The following is an 18,056-nucleotide window of genomic DNA, read 5'->3' on the forward strand; positions in this document are numbered from 1 at the left end:
GAATAATAAGAAAATCGCCGTATAATTGTTTGATCTGAGTAGGCCCAATAGGCCAATTATCCATATTTCTTTGTAACAACAACACGAAGCCCAAACCCTTTTTTCCTATTCCAAAGTGCTATGATCTTTTCTTTAACTATACTTAGTTGAATTTGGGATTTTATTTGTGGAACAAACTCTATATCACGAGCTCTCAATTTCAACCTAAGAGCAAATCGAATGTTTTTCTTTTTCTTTGCAGGTGTAATGTATAAGATATAACTTCTAACACATCTTTCTACAGGGTAACTTGATCTTTGAAGATCAGAACTTACTTTTTGTATCTTTTTAAGATCAAGACAATATCTTTTTGGTGTATCCTGTGTATAGAGATTAGCTTTTTTTTTTTTTAACTAGATGTGTATTAAAAGAAATTTCAATATATTTTGGAGCATAAGCTTTGTGTTATAAATTTATAATATCTTTTATGAATTAAAATTACTTCCGATTAATCTTCGAAACAGGAACAAATAGAGTTTCCCTAACTAGAACCTACCATCAGGCTAGGTATGAGAGTCCGATTAATCACCATTTTTTTATAATTCGCTAGGCCCACCTTCGCCGCTCGACTCGCGCCTAGTGCAATTTCGAAGATTGGTTATTTATACCGGATTTTTAGGTATTTCAAATAATTTTAGCCATTTTAGGTAGTTTTATTAGTTTTTAATCTGCCTTTTTGAATAATTTATGTATTTTGAATATATTAAGTTAACTTTCAGTATTTTTCAATATTTTCAATAGTTATAAAAACGCTACAAATGTTTTAGCAAAATAAAAATTCATTCAATAAAATCTAACCAGTTTATTGAAAAAAATACTAATCATATTCAACGATGGAAATACAGAAACCAAATTGATGCATGTAGCTTGGAGTTAAGTTTTTGGTTGGGTATTCCACTGAATCCAACCAAGACGATCTTCAACAGACATACTAACAAATATGTCTCTCATTTCAAGCTTTTGAATCATGGAAAGAGCTTTGTATTGGACATGGTTGGATAAATTAGGAATCTCTTTGATAGCCTCCCAAACATTGATCTTCTTGTTTTCGTCAACCATTGATCTTCCTTGCATTATGTGAATCATCTGTTTAGTGGCCGACTCAACTGATCTTAGCTCTGTGCAAATCTTTGCCAAAAGATTCTTGTCTTTGACGGATGCATAGTCTGATGAATCACCAAATACATCAGTTTCGGTTTCACGGATTTCATGAACGTCGTCATCATCATTAGTTAGATCCACTTCTTGTTTCATTATCTCGTTCGTTCTCACTTTCGATGGTTGAGAATGTAATCTCTCAAATCTTCTCATTCCCCCAAATACTAGCTTCATATTCTCATATTCTTCATATGTCTCGTTACGTACATGTCTTTGATTAGGAAAATCCTAGTCGAAACAAGGATGTGTGTTAGCAACAATGTATAATAGAATAACTACACGAAGAAGTAGAACAAAAAAGGAAAAAGAAACTTACTCTAAGGTAAGCAGTCCACACTTCATCAGGAGCAGTGAACTTCTTTGTGATTGGATTCCATTGAACCTTAGAATCAAAATGCAGAAGGTTGACAAAATCTCGGTATTGGTTCTTCAATATCTTCATTCGGTTAATAAAATTCTTATAAGTCTTCCTGCTATTAAATTTTTCGTTAAGAACTGAAAGTATCTTTGTCTCAACGGTTTTCTTGAACATTTTTCCATTGGGATCAACCCATCCCTCCTTGAAGCAGCTTGCTACTAGCTCAATCAACAATTTGCTCTCTTCTGGTCTCCACTGAATGTATTCACCTTTTCCTTGTCTTTGATCTACCATCATGATGATTGTTACAGTCACCAATACCTATAACTAACGTGTTTGAAAAACAAAGAAAGTCAATATAAAACGTGTTTCGAATAAGTTGGTATGCACTTAGTTCAGACATATAGATGCAACTGGTTTTGTTTCTAGCTTGTAAGATTCATTAAACAAGAAAATGAAAATATAAAATTCCTCAAGAAAGAATAGTTTGACAAAAATAGAGAAAGATGTACCATTGGTCATATACAAACTTGAGACAATTATTCATGACTAGATAACTAAAAACCGAACCACATAAAACTTATTAAAAACTTGTGATTAAACCATTAATACATAAACCAAAACACAATCCAGAAATTGAGTTTCCTTTTGTCTATACCCTTTTATAAGATGGACATGATCTAATTTCATAAAACAAGCAAGAGATGAAGACAATGACATGAATTGAGAGGTATTAAACCAGATAGAGAATTTTAAGACGGTTTTGACTTACTTTATACCTAAAACTAAACGTGTTTTGATCAAACTACTATTTTCGCCAAAGACGTTACATAAAATGATTATCATCAGCAGTTAATTTTGAGAAAAACAGGAAAAGCGGAGATAATATGATGAGTTGAGAGATCTAAACTTGGCAGTGAAACAGGAATATAGATCGGCGGTTATGGGCTCTCGAAAGATTGTACTGTTAGATCGGTGTGACCTAGTATTTAAGAAGTTTTAGGAATCGGCTATCCATCTGCTTTATACATTTGTGTGTATTTTAAAAATCTATCATAGTTTATTAGAAGGGTGTTATTCAATCATGGATTTTAGAAGAATCCAAATATAATATAATGCTATTAAATTTATCATTTAAAATAATATTTTAGTGTTATTGAATTAATCACTTAAAATAAACATTTTAGTGATTAGATTTTGAATTTGTAATCATGTATAGTAAATTTTAGATCTGATGTTATTCAATTAATATTTAAAATAATTTATCAAACCTTAGTGTTATTTAAAACACTGTGATTTTAAAATTTTTTATATAAAGTCATTTTTTAAAGAACATAGATTTTCAAAAGTATATATTAAATTTCAAATCTCCTAAGATCACAAAACCTAGAAAATAGATTTCCAACCAAAGATTGAACATCCTCTTAAAAGAACATATTAACTAAATATTTTTTTGTCTTTTTTACAAATCAGACATTCATATATGACTTTGTTGGAATTTTAGAATGCATATTAAACTGGGAAATTGCCAAAAGAGAACAAAAAAACAACATAGTTGTCCCTATGGTATACACTAGTAAAAAAAACTCAAATAGCAACGAAGTTGCTACGGTACAATCGTAGCTAGCAATAGAAAAGCTACGGATTTGCTACGTTTTAGCTACGAAAACATAAACGTAGCAAATCGTAACAAAATAGTAGCTAATTTGCTACGAATGTGCTACGTACAAAAATCGTAGCTAGTGGTTGCTACGATTTTGCTACTAAAAATAACGTAGCAATTTACTACGTTTCACTAACGTGTCATTTCGTGTTTAACCTAGCTACGAATTGTTTCGATTCTATCGTAAGTTTAGTTTTAATTTATTTTAAAAAAGAAAACGTAGCTACGGTTACCAAAATCGTAGCAAATTCGTAGCAACCCACCGAAAGAAACGTCCCATCATCCATCGTGCGCAAGTGTCGGGAGAAAAATACAAAACGTAATAAGCCACGAGACCTTTTCGTAGAAAAGATCGTGGTTTTTTTCTGAATGCAACGTCCCCTCGGTCCGACAATGTGCAGGCAAAATAATTCAAGATATTTTGAGCAAGCTACGAAAAATTTTCGTTGCATTTTTCGTAGCATTTCGTGGCAGATTTCGTAGCAAGGTGTTTTATATAAAAACAACCAAGCACTCCACTCTCATAACAACGAGTGAGATATCAAACATAAAACGCTTTCTTTCAAATGTGTTGGTGTTGAAATCGTGAGTACAATGTCTGATTATTTTTATTCGAGAGAGTGGATGGATCGACACTTTGATCCGGTCAATAATTGTGTTTCTCGTGAGTTTAAGGAAGGTGTTGATGTTTTTATCGCATTTGCTTCCAATCAAACTTCTTTTATTGAGGGGAAAACCATGTTATGTCCTTGTGCAAGATGTCAAAACCGAAAACAACGGGACTCGAGAACCGTATCTCGCCATCTTTACCGAGTCGGGTTCAAAAGTAATTATTATTTATGGTCAAGCCATGGAGAAAATTACTATGACGTTGGCGAATCATCCACGGGAGGTCAATTTATGGGAGAAGGCACACTGCATACGGAAGAAGAACCATACCAGGAAAACTATCTGAATGTTATGGAAGGAGTATTGGAGGATGTGATGGAAGCACCCAATGAAGAGCAATATGGAGATGGCGTGTTTCAAGCATTCGAAGCCGCTAATGAACCATTATACGAAGGATGTGTGGAAGGTATTTCTCAGTTATACTTGGCGTCACGTTTAATGAAAATAAAAACCGATCATAATTTACCGGAGTCGTGTTTGGATGAGATATCACAAACGTTTAGAGATGTTCTGCCACAACCAAACAAAGCTCCTGAATCATATTATGAGATGAAGAAGTTGACAAAGGCGCTTGGTCTTCCTGTTCTGAAGATTTATGTTTGTGAAGATAACTGCATGTTATTTTGGAAGGAAGATAAAGATTTGGTGGTGTGTCGATTTTGCGGGAAAGATAGATATCACCAGAACCATGGAATGGGGAAAAAGCGGCCCAAACAAAGAATGTTTTACATGCCTATTACGGAGAGGTTGAAGCGATTGTACCAACTTGAAGAAACTGCAGCACAAATGCTATGGCACGCAGAACATGAGTCGCCGGAAGGAGAAATGCATCACCCTTCTGATGGAGCATCTTGGAAGCATTTTAACAAGGTATATCCTGATTTCACTGAAGAAAGTCGGAATATATATATAGGCTTAGCAACAGATGGATTTAACCCAGTTGGTATGAGTGGTGAAGCACATTCGGTCTGGCCAGTAATTGTTACTCCGTATAACTTACCTCCTGGGATGTGTATGAAAAGAGAATATTTCTTTTTATCCGTCCTAGTTCCCGGGCCAAGACATCCAAAGAAGAGCATTGATATATATCTGCAGCCGCTAATTGAAGAATTGCAAAGTTTATGGAGTCACGGGGCAGAAACATACGATATCTCGAGAAAGAAAACATTCACGATGCGAGCCGCATTAATGTGGACAATTAATGAATTTCCTGCTTATGGCATGATGTCAGGTTGGATGACTCATCTCGTTTAGCTTGTCTATATTGTCTCGATGATACAAAGTCATTTTGGTTGAAACATGGAAGGAAGCACAGCTGGTTTGATTGTCATCGAATGTTTCTACCTAAAGAGCATCCTTACAGGAGAAATGTTCAAGCGTTTTGAAGGGGGAAGACAATAAGTGATGATCCTCCACCATGGTTGACGGGAGAAGAAATTCGCTATGAAAGAATCAACAAAATCGTTGGGCTGAAGAAAACGGTTGAATGTGGAGGTAACGGACACGAGAAACCTGGAAGTAACATAGAAGGCTACGGAAAAGATCATAATTGGGTGAAGAAGAGTATCTTTTGGGAATTACCGTATTGGGAAAACCTTCTTCTTCGCCACAACGTTGACTTCATGCACGTTGAGAAGAATTTCTTTGATAATCTTATCAACACGGTGCTTAATGTTCCTGGGAAGACTAAAGATAATGCAAAGTCGAGGATGGATCTACCTGATTTGTGCAGAAGGCAAGAGTTACATATCAAAGATGATGGAAAGATGCCGGTCCCGATATTTCGGTTGTCAAAGGAAGAAAAAAAAAGAATTCTTGCGATGGTTGAAGGAAGATATAAAATTTCCAGATGGGTATGCTTCAAAGTTTAGTAGATGTATAGACGAGACGAATTCGAAGCTTTCAGGCCTAAAAATTCATGATTGCCATGTCATCATGCAACGGCTTCTCCCATTTGCGTTTAAGGAGTTACTTCCAAAAAATGTCCACATCGCAATTTCAGGTTAGTTTTTTTTGTAATATTATAAGTTTTACTATTATTGCCTGCACTAACTCAAAATATTTTGTGTAGAAATCACACTCTTCTTTCGGGATATCTCTGCAAAAGTACTAAAAGAAGAAGATGTCGCCATTTTAAAAGAAAACATTGCGGTGAAGCTTTGTAATTTGGAAAAGATTTTCCCACCTTCGTTTTTTGATGTTATGGAGCATCTCGTTATGCATTTGCCAGATGAAGCTGCTCTAGGTGGTCCAGTGCAATATAGATGGATGTATCTTTTCGAGAGATACATGTACCATCTGAAGAAAAAGGTTAGAAATAAGGCACATATTGCAGGTTCCATTATTTCTCAATGTCTTACCGAGGAGATTTCTAGAGCTTCTGCACATCACTTTGGAAATCCAGAAGTGCCTGCTACCATTTTGCAACCTGGAGATATTCGTTTTACATATCATGATCCAGATGTGCCAAATATGTTTTACCATGAAGGTCGAGTTAGTGGTTAACGAAGCGAGTAAGATAGGTTATGTGAATTTATCATTAACATAATTTTAATTAATAGGTTAACGAAGCGAGTAAGATATATCAGTTTCCATTGTGGATGTTGGATTTCGTACAAGATGGTAAGCTGACCATGTTATACGCAATATTTGCGAAGGTGCGTGGTCCTGCGCCATGGACGTGCATCTTCAGCCCTGGAGGAGCAGCACAACGAGATTCAGCTGCTGATTGGCTCTTGGCTTTTGCTTCAGCTGTGGACCAATTCGCAAGGATTGTTTCCCAGTCAGTAGCGCTGATGTAACTTGGCTGCTTGTTCTTTTGTCTTTTCTGGCTGATGCGTCCGCAGATAGTCACTTGAGTCTGAAGCTTCCATTTGTAGTAGATTTCATCATGAAATTGGTCTTCCCAGTAGTATTGTTGCTACAAAAAAAAGAGAAGTAATTAGAATAGCAAAGACATTGAGTAATTAATAATGAAAATGAGAATTGAGTAATTAATAATGAAAATGAGAATTGGGAATAGAAGTTCACGATCACTTACAATGAAAGAGTGCCACCAACTTGTTCTCTTCTCCACTGGAACCTTTAACCAGATTTGCCACGGCCCCCAGAAGTTTCCCTGCCATGTTGCTCTTATAAACTCATGGACTTCAGGATCAACTCCGATCCTGCAAAGACAATACAAAAACCTTAACCGAAAGTAGTGTCTTGTCTGTTCAAATAATAAAGACTTAATCGCTTGTAAAAATTGATACTTAAAGGTTAAGCTCACGGTACATATTACATAACACGAGATTTGTAACAACACCCATTTACTTACCACAATGCTCCATTGATCTTATCAGGATGGAGGTGTGGCTGATTAATTCGGGTTGGAGCACGTAGCAGCGCCTCTTCTGTTCTCGTCGCATAGGTTGGAGGAGGAGGAGGAGGAGGAGCCGCAGATGAAGTTGAAGAGCCGACCACTCCAGGAGGTCTTGTTGGTTGAGAAGAAGCAGGAGTCCTACCAGGAGGCATTGAAGCGGCTCTCATTTGCGGTCTCACGTTTCTTACATCTGCAGAAAGAGAAACAGAAGAAGCGTTAAGATTGAAAAACTGAAAAGCCTAACTTGTAACCGAAAAGAAAACACTAAATCAAAACCCTACTCGAAATCAACAGCAACACCAAACCCCAAAACGAAACCCAATTCAAAACCCAAATAGAAACCCAAATTTAAACCGCAGAACAAATTGAAAGCGAATCCCAAATCGAAACCCTTATTTGAAACCCAACCTAAACCCAAATCGAAACCCTTATTTGAAACCTAAATCGTAACCCTAATTTGAAACCCGAAATTGCAATACAAACTCTAACTGAAACCGCAACCCAAATTGAAAGCGAATCCCAAACCTAAACCCTAATTTGAAACCCAAATCAAAACCCTAATCAAAACCGAAAGAGAATCCTAAATCGAAACCCTAATCAATAAAAAGAGAAATCAAGACCTTACCTTCAAGATTCAAGCCTGGAGGGCGAGAACGACGACGGTTGTTGGATGCGTTTGCGGAGGAATTAGGCGTGGAAGACGAGAGATTGAGAGAGAACGAGAGAGCTATAAGAGAGATCGAGGGATTAGAGAGATCAAGAGAGAGATGAGATCGAGGGATTAGAGAGATCGAGAGAGATGAGAGCTCGAAGAGTCGAGACACGGGAGAGAGAGAAGAAAGGTTTGTCTTTAGGAAATTAGGGATATTTTGTCTAAGTATAGAAAATTGGTTTGGGCTTAAATTTTTAGAGGGAATTGAATTTGGGTTTAGAATTTTAGAGGGAATTAATTTTGGGTTTAGAAATTTAGAGGGATTTGGAGGGAATCGAAGGTTTAGAAATTTAGGGGTTAATTAGGGTTTAGATAGGGTTTATAGGTAAGGTTTACGTTTTGATAAAAAAAATATAGGTTTAATTAGGTTTATAAATAGGGTTTAGATTTTGATTAGAAAATAATTAGGTTTTATATAAAAGGTTTAGATAAAGTTAATATTTTGATTAGAAAAATTAGAGTTTATAGATAGAGTTTAGTGTTTTCCGGAAAAAATATAAGATTAAATAGGGTTTATATTGCACATTCATATATCTTACAAAACACTAAAAACTTATATTATACATTCATATATTTTACAAATCTTTAAGAACTTAATTATATTATACATTCATATATCTTACAAAACATTAAGAACTTAATGATATTATACAATCATAATAAAACACTAAGAACTTGAATCAGACCCTGAATCAGAATCGGTACATGCCGGTTCTAACTCATCTTCAGAAACATATTCGTCATTGGGCGGAACAACCGGCGTAGAATCATAATCTAAATCATCTTCCACAACATAAGTTTCAAATCGTAACATTTCACTTGGTGCAACAACTTGGTCGTGTGTATCATCTTGTAGCGCAGTAAGAGCATCTTCAGAAGTTTCTCGAACCCCTCTAGGCACAACTTTCGTACATGCCCACCAATCGTTTCCTGATGTGCCTCGAACCCGCGGATAAGGAATGAAACAAACTTGATCACAATTACTAGATAAGATAAATGGATCATATTTCTCGTACTTCCAGTGCGGAGACACATCAACGATTCCCGATTTATGTTTTCGAATCCCCCGACCCACAATTGTATCAAACCACTTACATTTAAAAACCATGGCTTTAAGCCCAACAGAACCAGAATACTCAACCATCATTATCTCCTCAATCAAGCCGTAATAGTCAGTGTCTGTCGTACCCCGGACTTGGACACCATAATGTTGGGTTCTTTTATCTTGGCCATGGCTATGTGTGTGGAAGCAGTATCCTCGCGAAAAATATATCGGCCAGGCTTTATAATTTTGTTTCGGGCCTTGTACGAAATCCAACATCCACAATGGAAACTGATATATCTTACTCGCTTCGTTAACCTATTAATTAAAATTATGTTAATGATAAATTCACATAACCTATCTTACTCGCTTCGTTAACCACTAACTCGACCTTCATGGTAAAACATATTTGGCACATCTGGATCATGATATGTAAAACGAATATCTCCAGGTTGCAAAATGGTAGCAGGCACTTCTGGATTTCCAAAGTGATGTGCAGAAGCTCTAGAAATCTCCTCGGTAAGACATTGGGAAATAATGGAACCTGTAATATGTGCCTTATTTCTAACCTTTTTCTTCAGATGGTACATGTATCTCTCGAAAAGATACATCCATCTATATTGCACTGGACCACCTAGAGCAGCTTCATCTGGCAAATGCATAACGAGATGCTCCATAACATCAAAAAACGAAGGTGGGAAAATCTTTTCCAAATTACAAAGCTTCACCGCAATGTTTTCTTTTAAAATGGCGACATCTTCTTCTTTTAGTACTTTTGAAGAGATATCCCGAAAGAAGAGTGCGATTTCTACACAAAATATTTTGAGTTAGTGCAGGCAATAATAGTAAAACTTATAATATTAAAAAAAAAAACTAACCTGAAATTGCGATGTGGACATTTTTTGGAAGTAACTCCTTAAACGCAAATGGGAGAAGCCGTTGCATGATGACATGGCAATCATGACTTTTTAGGCCTGAAAGCTTCGAATTCGTCTCGTCTATACATCTACTAAACTTTGAAGCATACCCATCTGGAAATTTTATATCTTCCTTCAACCATCGCAAGAATTCTTTTTTTTCTTCCTTTGACAACCGAAATATCGGGACCGGCATCTTTCCATCATCTTTGATATGTAACTCTTGCCTTCTGCACAAATCAGGTAGATCCATCCTCGACTTTGCATTATCTTTAGTCTTCCCAGGAACATTAAGCACCGTGTTGATAAGATTATCAAAGAAATTCTTCTCAACGTGCATGAAGTCAACGTTGTGGCGAAGAAGAAGGTTTTCCCAATACGGTAATTCCCAAAAGATACTCTTCTTCACCCAATTATGATCTTTTCCGTAGCCTTCTATGTTACTTCCAGGTTTCTCGTGTCCGTTACCTCCACATTCAACCGTTTTCTTCAGCCCAACGATGTTGTTGATTCTTTCATAGCGAATTTCTTCTCCCGTCAACCATGGTGGAGGATCATCACTTATTATCTTCCCCCTTCGAAACGCTTGAACATTTCTCCTGTAAGGATGCTCTTTAGGTAGAAACATTCGATGACAATCAAACCAGCTATGCTTCCTTCTGTGTTTCAACCAAAATGACTTTGTATCATCGAGACAATATGGACAAGCTAAACGACCATGAGTCATCCAACCTGACATCATGCCATAAGCAGGAAAGTCATTAATTGTCCACATTAATGCGGCTCACATCGTGAATGTTTTCTTTCCCGAGATATCGTATGTTTCTGCCCCGTGACTCCATAAACTTTGCAATTCTTCAATTAGCGGCTGCAGATATATATCAATGCTCTTCTTTGGATGTCTTGGCCCGGGAACTAGGACGGATAAAAAGAAATATTCTCTTTTCATACACATCCCAGGAGGTAAGTTATACGGAGTAACAATTACTGGCCAGACCGAATGTGCTTCACCACTCATACCAACTGGGTTAAATCCATCTGTTGCTAAGCCTAGATATATATTCCGACTTTCTTCAGTGAAATCAGGATATACCTTGTTAAAATGCTTCCAAGCTGCTCCATCAGAAGGGTGATGCATTTCTCCTTCGGGCGACTCATGTTCTGCGTGCCATCGCATTTGTGCTGCAGTTTCTTCAAGTTGGTACAATCGCTTCAACCTCTCCGTAATAGGCATGTAAAACATTCTTTGTTTGGGCCGCTTTTTCCCCTTTCCATGGTTCTGATGATATCTATCTTTCCCGCAAAATCGACACACCACCAAATCTTTATCTTCCTTCCAAAATAACATGCAGTTATCTTCACAAACATCAATCTTCAGAACAGGAAGACCAAGCGCCTTTGTCAACTTCTTCATCTCATAATATGATTCAGGAGCTTTGTTTGGCTGTGGCAGAACATCTCTAAACGTTTGTGATATCTCATCCAAACACGACTCCGGTAAATTATGATCGGTTTTTACTTTCATTAAACGTGACGCCAAGTATAACTGAGAAATACCTTCTACACATCCTTCGTATAATGGTTCATTAGCGGCTTCGAATGCTTGAAACACGCCATCTCCATATTGCTCTTCATTGGGTGCTTCCATCACATCCTCCAATACTCCTTCCATAACATTCGGATAGTTTTCCTGGTATGGTTCTTCTTCCGTATGCAGTGTGCCTTCTCCCATAAATTGACCTCCCGTGGATGATTCGCCAACGTCATAGTAATTTTCTCCATGGCTTGACCATAAATAATAATTACTTTTGAACCCGACTCGGTAAAGATGGCGAGATACGGTTCTCGAGTCCCGTTGTTTTCGGTTATTACATCTTGCACAAGGACATAACATGGTTTTCCCCTCAATAAAAGAAGTTTGATTGGAAGAAAATGCGATAAAAACATCAACACCTTCCTTAAACTCACGAGAAACACAATTATTGACCGGATCAAAGTGTCGATCCATCCACTCTCTCGAATAAAAATAATCAGACATTGTACTCACGATTTCAACACCAACACATTTGAAAGAAAGCGTTTTATGTTTGATATCTCACTCGTTGTTATGAGAGTGGAGTGCTTGGTTGTTTTTATATAAAACACCTTGCTACGAAATCTGCCACGAAATGCTACGAAAAATGCTACGAAAATTTTTCGTAGCTTGCTCAAAATATCTTGAATTATTTTGCCTACACATTGTCGGACCGAGGGGACGTTGCATTCAGAAAAAAAAACACGATCTTTGCTACGAAAAGGTCTCGTGGCTTATTACGTTTTGTATTTTTCTCCCGACACTTGCGCACGATGGATGATGGGACGTTTCTTTCGGTGGGTTGCTACGAATTTGCTACGATTTTGGTAACCGTAGCTACGTTTTCTTTTTTAAAATAAATTAAAACTAAACTTACGATAGAATCGAACAATTCGTAGCTAGGTTAAACACGAAATGACACGTTAGTGAAACGTAGTAAATTGCTACGTTATTTTTAGTAGCAAAATCGTAGCAACCACTAGCTACGATTTTTGTACGTAGCACATTCGTAGCAAATTAGCTACGATTTTGTTACGATTTGCTACGTTTATGTTTTCGTAGCTAAAACGTAGCAAATCCGTAGCTTTTCTATTGCTAGCTACGATTGTACCGTAGCAACTTCGTTGCTATTTGAGTTTTTTTTACTAGTGTTCCATCATTAAATTGTCCCTTTAGTATAAACTTTTCCTAAATCCCAAAACTAACCTTGAATTAATCTAATTAAACATAATTTAATTGTGTTTGTTTCATGTGCTATAGTAAAAATTTAAAAAAAAAATCTGTTACAAAGATATATTAAAAAAGTTAAAACAAAAAGGGAACAAAACCCGTAACCCTAATTTCTTGTTGGTTTCTCCGCCTTTCCCTCAAGAAAAACAATCGAGACTTTGAAAATGGCGATCCTGTGTAATAACCGGTGAATTCAACGGCGAAATCAAGCTTCTCCGCCTCTCTGCTTCTCGCTGCTTATCTCTGTTTGCCTCCACCTCTGAACTAATTTCGTTTTCGTTTCACCGCCTCTCTCTAAAGGCCAAAAAATCGAGACTTTGAAGATGGTGATCTTGTGGACGAACCGGTGAAATCAACGGCAAAATCGAGCTTATCCGCCTCTCTGCCTCTCCGCTTCTCTCTGATTCTCTCTGATTCTCTTCACTTCTCCGCTACTCTCCGCCTCTCTGCTTCTCGTCGCTTCTCTCCATTTCTCTCCACCTTTCGGCTTCTCTCCCCGTCTCCGCCTCTCTCATCCGGCTATCTGGTCTCAATTTGTGAACGGTTTGTTTCTTTGATTTGTCTTGGTCTTTGTTTCATTATTAAGTTTGTTACTTTGACTTGGATCAATATTTGTTCGCTTGTCTGAATTGACTTTTTGATTATGTGAACCGATTTTGTTGAACAATGTTAGTGTTTGTGTTTGTCTTTGTGAGTGTTACGATACTGATTTCGCTGAACAAAGTTTGTGTGTATTTGACTGTTAATTGTCTTAGTTTGCTGATTTGATTGCGAGATGGAGATTGACTTGTCTTATTTGATTAATCGATCTACTGTGTTTCTAAATTTAAATTTGATTAGACAATGGTGTTTTGCTTTTGATTATTATCTTGTGTTTGTCTCAGTTTCACTCTTACGCTTGTTTCGGACGTTTGCGTGTTTATGATATTTCTGTTATGTCTTTTGGTATTAACAACCATGTGTTTTATTTTCTTTTGTAGATATGGAGCTGGAGCTACCTAAACGATTGTATGCAGAGGGTTCAGAACCTCGGGTTAAGAAGATCAATAACAGTTGCCGCATTGAACTTATCAGAGATCTGAAGAAAGCTATGTGTGCAGAGTACGATGATGTGAAGAGAGATCTTGTTTTCACACATATCATGGCTATTGCCGAAAATGATCTCAAGTTCTCCGGGAAACTAGTGGATAGCTTCATATGTAGGCAGCTGATTACCTCAAAGCTGCATGAGAAGTGGTTTGTTTTTGCGAGGACGCCTCTCCGGTTTTCGCTTCAGGAGTACCATGTTGTGACAGGCCTCAAGATTACACGGGAAACCAACAGTGACGTAGTGAAATGGAAAAACGACGGGGGTTTTTGCAGTAACCTACTGCACACAGGTGGTAAGATCACCTTGCAGTCGATCAGAAAGGTTCATCTACAAGAAGTTCACACCTGGACTCGGCTTGATAGGATGAGGTTGATCTACTTGTGTGTAATAGTGGGTGTGGTGATGGGGAGAGATGAGAAGGTGTCCATCCCTCATATGTACATCAAGTTGGTGATGGATTTTGACAAGGTTCGGAAGTTCCATTGGGGTCTTCACTCGTATGATTTCCTGCTGATTTCGATTGAGAAGGCTAGGAAGATGTTGGGTAAGAAGGAGAGCTACATTTTCGAGGGTTTCTCCTATGCTCTCCAGATTTGGATTATGGAGGCAATTCCTGATTTTGGAGAAATATTAGGCAGAAGAGTCTCAGAGAGCTTCAAAGGTCCAAGGTGTGGCAATTGGAAAGGAGTTGCAAAAGTTTCTTACGAAGACATCATTGAGCTCGAGGACTCCTTAACTAAGAAGGTAACATTCTCTCTATTTTTTTCTTTAATATGGCTGTTGTATATATTTTGTTTGGATTTTAATGTTTTAACTGTTTGCAGGATAACTTGTTCTCGGTCATATAAGTGACTGGTAATGGTGATGTGTTTCTAGATGCTGACTATACAAGGAAGGGTGAGATGGAAGATGAATGAGTGGACCTTCTTTTGGAGAGGATCAGGAACAACTATGATTGGAGCAGCACAGACTGGCCTGTTTTAGACCCTGAAGAAACTAAAATGGAGGAACCCGACTGCCATGATAGAGGGTCAGAAGCTGATAAGAGCGTGGATCATATGGATGTTGTAGCAGACGAGGAGACCTCTTCGGTTAAGGTTGCAGAAAAAGGCAAGAGAAAGTTTCTTGATGAAGGAGCAGAGACAAGAAAGAAGAAGGTGATGTGTAAGCAATCAGCAGAAAAGTATCTGACTTTTGGTCCTAAAACTAAGAGTTTCATTGAGGGTCTTATCCGCACATCTGTCACTTCATTGGGAGATGTGCTCAGTATGCAAATGGTGAATATGGAGAGGGTGTTTACAGAGAGGATGGGGAAGATGGAGATTGAGGTTTCACAGCTCAGGGACGCAATCAGTTTGACTGGTGAAGGAAGCTATCCTAGCAAGAAAGAAGCTGAAGAAGCTCCACTAAACAGCAAAGACAAGTCAATCTCCATCTCGCAAACCTTATTCCGCTTATTGTCAAGGCAGTTCAGCCTATGAGACACTAGAAGGATTTCACAGTCGGTGCATATACTGTTTCCTATGTCCCCGTTGGGAATCTGAATAAAAGTGCATGTGACTGTGGCGTCTATGCAGTGAAGTTCATTGAGTGCCATGCGCTTGGATTTGAGTTGTCGTTGTTGCATGATGGTAACATTATCGAAGCTCGCCACAGGATTTTATGGGATCTTTGGGAAGCAGCTAATGATCCGGAATTGATTGACAGGATGTCAAAGTATCAATCCCCAGAGTGTCTCTCTTCGACTGTAGAGGAGATTCTGTGAGACAGCTTGGTTTCTAGTTCTAATGTAATGAACAAGATTGCTTAATCTGATGTAGAACTTCTAGTGTTTTATTATCATTTTTAGGAACAAGAATGCTTAGTCTATTGTACAACTTCTAGTGTTTTATTATGATTTTTAGGATCGACTCTTCAAATCTAATGTACATCTTGTGGTTTTATTATTAAGAGTTTTTAACTGAAGAATTCTAGAATTTAACACTGTTTTAAATTAGAACCCTAACCTAAACCCTAAACATACCCTAAACAAATCCAAAACCCGGAACAAGACCACAATCAACCCTAACCTAAACCCTAAACATACTCTAAACGAAGCCAAAACACGGAACAAGACCACAAGAACAGTTATCAAAACTGTTTTACTAGATCATCCCGTAGGAGTAAATAAATCGAATCAAATGTAATACACTTAACTTGGCTTCTTGTAAACCAGACTTTTGATCCAACTCAGCAATCAAACCCGACCAGAACTAGATCCACAATAAACCTAAAACCCGACATATTTAAGACCAACTCAGCAATGAAACCCGACTTTTCACATTTTTCAGATCTTATTTTCCTTCAATCTCCTTTTTCTCTCTGAATCAGTTTCTCACACCCATGAATACTTCAAGGCAACATTCGTACGGGGTGCCATCTAGGTGCTGGTGCGGGAAAGGGGTTGTGATATTCTATTCGAGAACTGATGACAATCCTTACCGATGGTTCTATAGATGTGAAATAGGGGCACAGGTTCATAGTCTGATTCGATTTTCGATTTGTTATGTTCTTTTTTTGTCTGATTCGATATTCGATTGTGTAAGACAAACATGATGTTTTTTCAATCCATTTTGTTTCTCCTAACTTGATTTTCGTTTCTATGTAGTGAAAGAAGGAAAATCATTTATTTAAGTGGGTTGATGACGCCCTGCTTGATGAGATTCGAAAGGTAGAGGCTGAGCAAGGGAGAATTGTCGAAGAGATTGAAGATCTGAAAAGTAGTATCACACAGACACTAGAAGAAGAAGTTAGGAAGCAGAAAAATTCACTCGAATTAGGTTGCTTAGGAAGCATTCTATGGCTTTTTGGAAGATTAAGAACCCAAGAATGAGTGAAATCAGTCTACTGGTTCTAAGTATCTTCTTCTTACTGTTTTCTTGTCGTCTTTACCAGTCTACTTGTTCTTAGTATTGGCTTCAATTTGTGTTTTGTTGTTACATTGTTTGTGTCGACTTAACCAGTCTAGTGGTTCTTTATATTTTGTGCTCAGTGTTCTGTTCTTACAATCCACCTTCCTTGTTGAAAAATCGGGCAGCAGCTGTTGTCAAACAAACTCAAATTCAAACTCAAACTCAAAAGCATAGCTGAACATAACATAACTAAACAAACAGAGAGAAAGAAGTGAGGAGAAAATAATGCCAATGTATAACAATGAAACTGAGAAAATAACCATACGAGAATTATCCAAAGTATAACAATCAAAATGAAAACAAAGTTGATTGTTTTTAGAAGAAAAAACCATACGAGACAAGGCAATACTGCACTTTCAAACACCACAACTTGCATACTTGAACAGACCAACCTGTAACAGAAACACCCATACATGAAACACAATTAAATCGAGATTGAAAACATATAAACGAACTGGCTATATAAGCTGACCCTTACCATATGTGACTGACTATATTGGTATTTTACAAGTTGCTCTGTTGTGCCCACTAATACCACATCTACTACACTTGCGAGGCTGCCTCTTTTGTGATGTTTTCGATGACCGAATTTTATCTTCAACAGTTTCATATCTGCGTTTTCTATTCCTTCCAACTGATTTTCTTGACTCTGGTGGTAGCACATTGACCACGACAACATCTTCTGGCATGGACCAAGCATCCTCAGGAACAGCAATAGGATTCCATATCAAAATCCTCCAAAACCATTCTTTTAAAAACCTCTAAGGTAGAACTTGATTCCAATAACAGTAGCCTAGCCTCTTTCTCATCAGCTGAAAAAACCCATCCCGTGGTTGCTCCAAACTCCCAAACACCACATGTTGTATAGATATGCATCATAGAACAAGAGTTTGTGAAAATCACAAGACAAACTATAGAGAAATCATAGGGAAATCATAGATTGGTGAAGAAGAACATTCAAAATCGTTTTTATTTTATTTTTCACGAAGCAAATCAATGAAAACACGTTTTAGGAAGTTAGAATATTTTTAGAATATTTTTAAAACGGCAACTTCCTTAATTTTCGAAAATACAGTTTTTTTATCCGTAGAAGGCACCTTCTACACTGTGTAGAACATAACAAAATTCCAGAATGTAATTTCTACACTAAGTGGATGTTCGTGTATGTTTTAGATTTTGCATTCCTGATAACTTAGAATACTCAATAAAAGTAGAAACATCTTTCTGAATAAAAGTAGTGATCATTACAAATAGTAGAATTCGTATTCCCCATATTTAGAATTATAGTAA

The 18,056-nt window shown here is 37.3% G+C and overlaps 3 protein-coding genes across 3 annotated transcripts; 1 reads left to right on the top strand and 2 right to left on the bottom strand.

Moving 5' to 3' along the window:
• Window positions 1-829: 829 nt before the first annotated feature.
• Window positions 830-2,149, bottom strand: LOC106347059 (uncharacterized protein At2g29880-like). Its single transcript, XM_048743576.1, has 2 exons — window positions 1,514-2,149; window positions 830-1,425 (listed from the first exon to the last, which is right to left on the bottom strand). The coding sequence occupies exons 1-2, from the start codon at window positions 1,850-1,852 to the stop codon at window positions 913-915; spliced, it is 852 nt and encodes a 283-aa protein (XP_048599533.1). The 5' UTR covers window positions 1,853-2,149; the 3' UTR covers window positions 830-912.
• Window positions 2,150-9,379: 7,230 nt separating this feature from the next.
• On the bottom strand, window positions 9,380-11,654 carry LOC125579946. The gene is made up of 3 exons (XM_048743858.1): window positions 10,874-11,654; window positions 9,884-10,654; window positions 9,380-9,813 (listed from the first exon to the last, which is right to left on the bottom strand). Exons 1-3 carry the CDS (start codon window positions 11,652-11,654, stop codon window positions 9,380-9,382), a joined length of 1,986 nt encoding a protein of 661 aa, XP_048599815.1.
• Window positions 11,655-13,707: 2,053 nt separating this feature from the next.
• On the top strand, window positions 13,708-15,296 carry LOC125579947. The gene is made up of 3 exons (XM_048743859.1): window positions 13,708-14,559; window positions 14,640-14,647; window positions 14,759-15,296. The coding sequence occupies exons 1-3, from the start codon at window positions 13,708-13,710 to the stop codon at window positions 15,294-15,296; spliced, it is 1,398 nt and encodes a 465-aa protein (XP_048599816.1).
• Window positions 15,297-18,056: the final 2,760 nt, after the last annotated feature.

The sequence above is a fragment of the Brassica napus genome, chromosome C1 (genome assembly GCF_020379485.1).
Source record: "Brassica napus cultivar Da-Ae chromosome C1, Da-Ae, whole genome shotgun sequence".
Lineage (NCBI taxonomy): Eukaryota > Viridiplantae > Streptophyta > Magnoliopsida > Brassicales > Brassicaceae > Brassica > Brassica napus.

Excerpts from the sequence above, each read along its gene's own strand:
- LOC106347059 (XM_048743576.1), bottom strand. The coding sequence starts at position 1,852 with ATGATGGTAGATCAAAGACAAGGAAAAGGTGAATACATTCAGTGGAGA. Across the intron at positions 1,426-1,513 it reads TGTGGACTGCTTACCTTAGA|GATTTTCCTAATCAAAGACA; the intron begins GTAAGTTTCTTT and ends TGTTTCGACTAG.
- LOC125579946 (XM_048743858.1), bottom strand. The coding sequence starts at position 11,654 with ATGGGAGAAGGCACACTGCATACGGAAGAAGAACCATACCAGGAAAAC. Across the intron at positions 10,655-10,873 it reads TAACTTACCTCCTGGGATGT|GTTGGATGACTCATGGTCGT; the intron begins GTATGAAAAGAG and ends GCATGATGTCAG. Across the intron at positions 9,814-9,883 it reads TGTCCACATCGCAATTTCAG|AAATCGCACTCTTCTTTCGG; the intron begins GTTAGTTTTTTT and ends TATTTTGTGTAG.
- LOC125579947 (XM_048743859.1), top strand. The coding sequence starts at position 13,708 with ATGGAGCTGGAGCTACCTAAACGATTGTATGCAGAGGGTTCAGAACCT.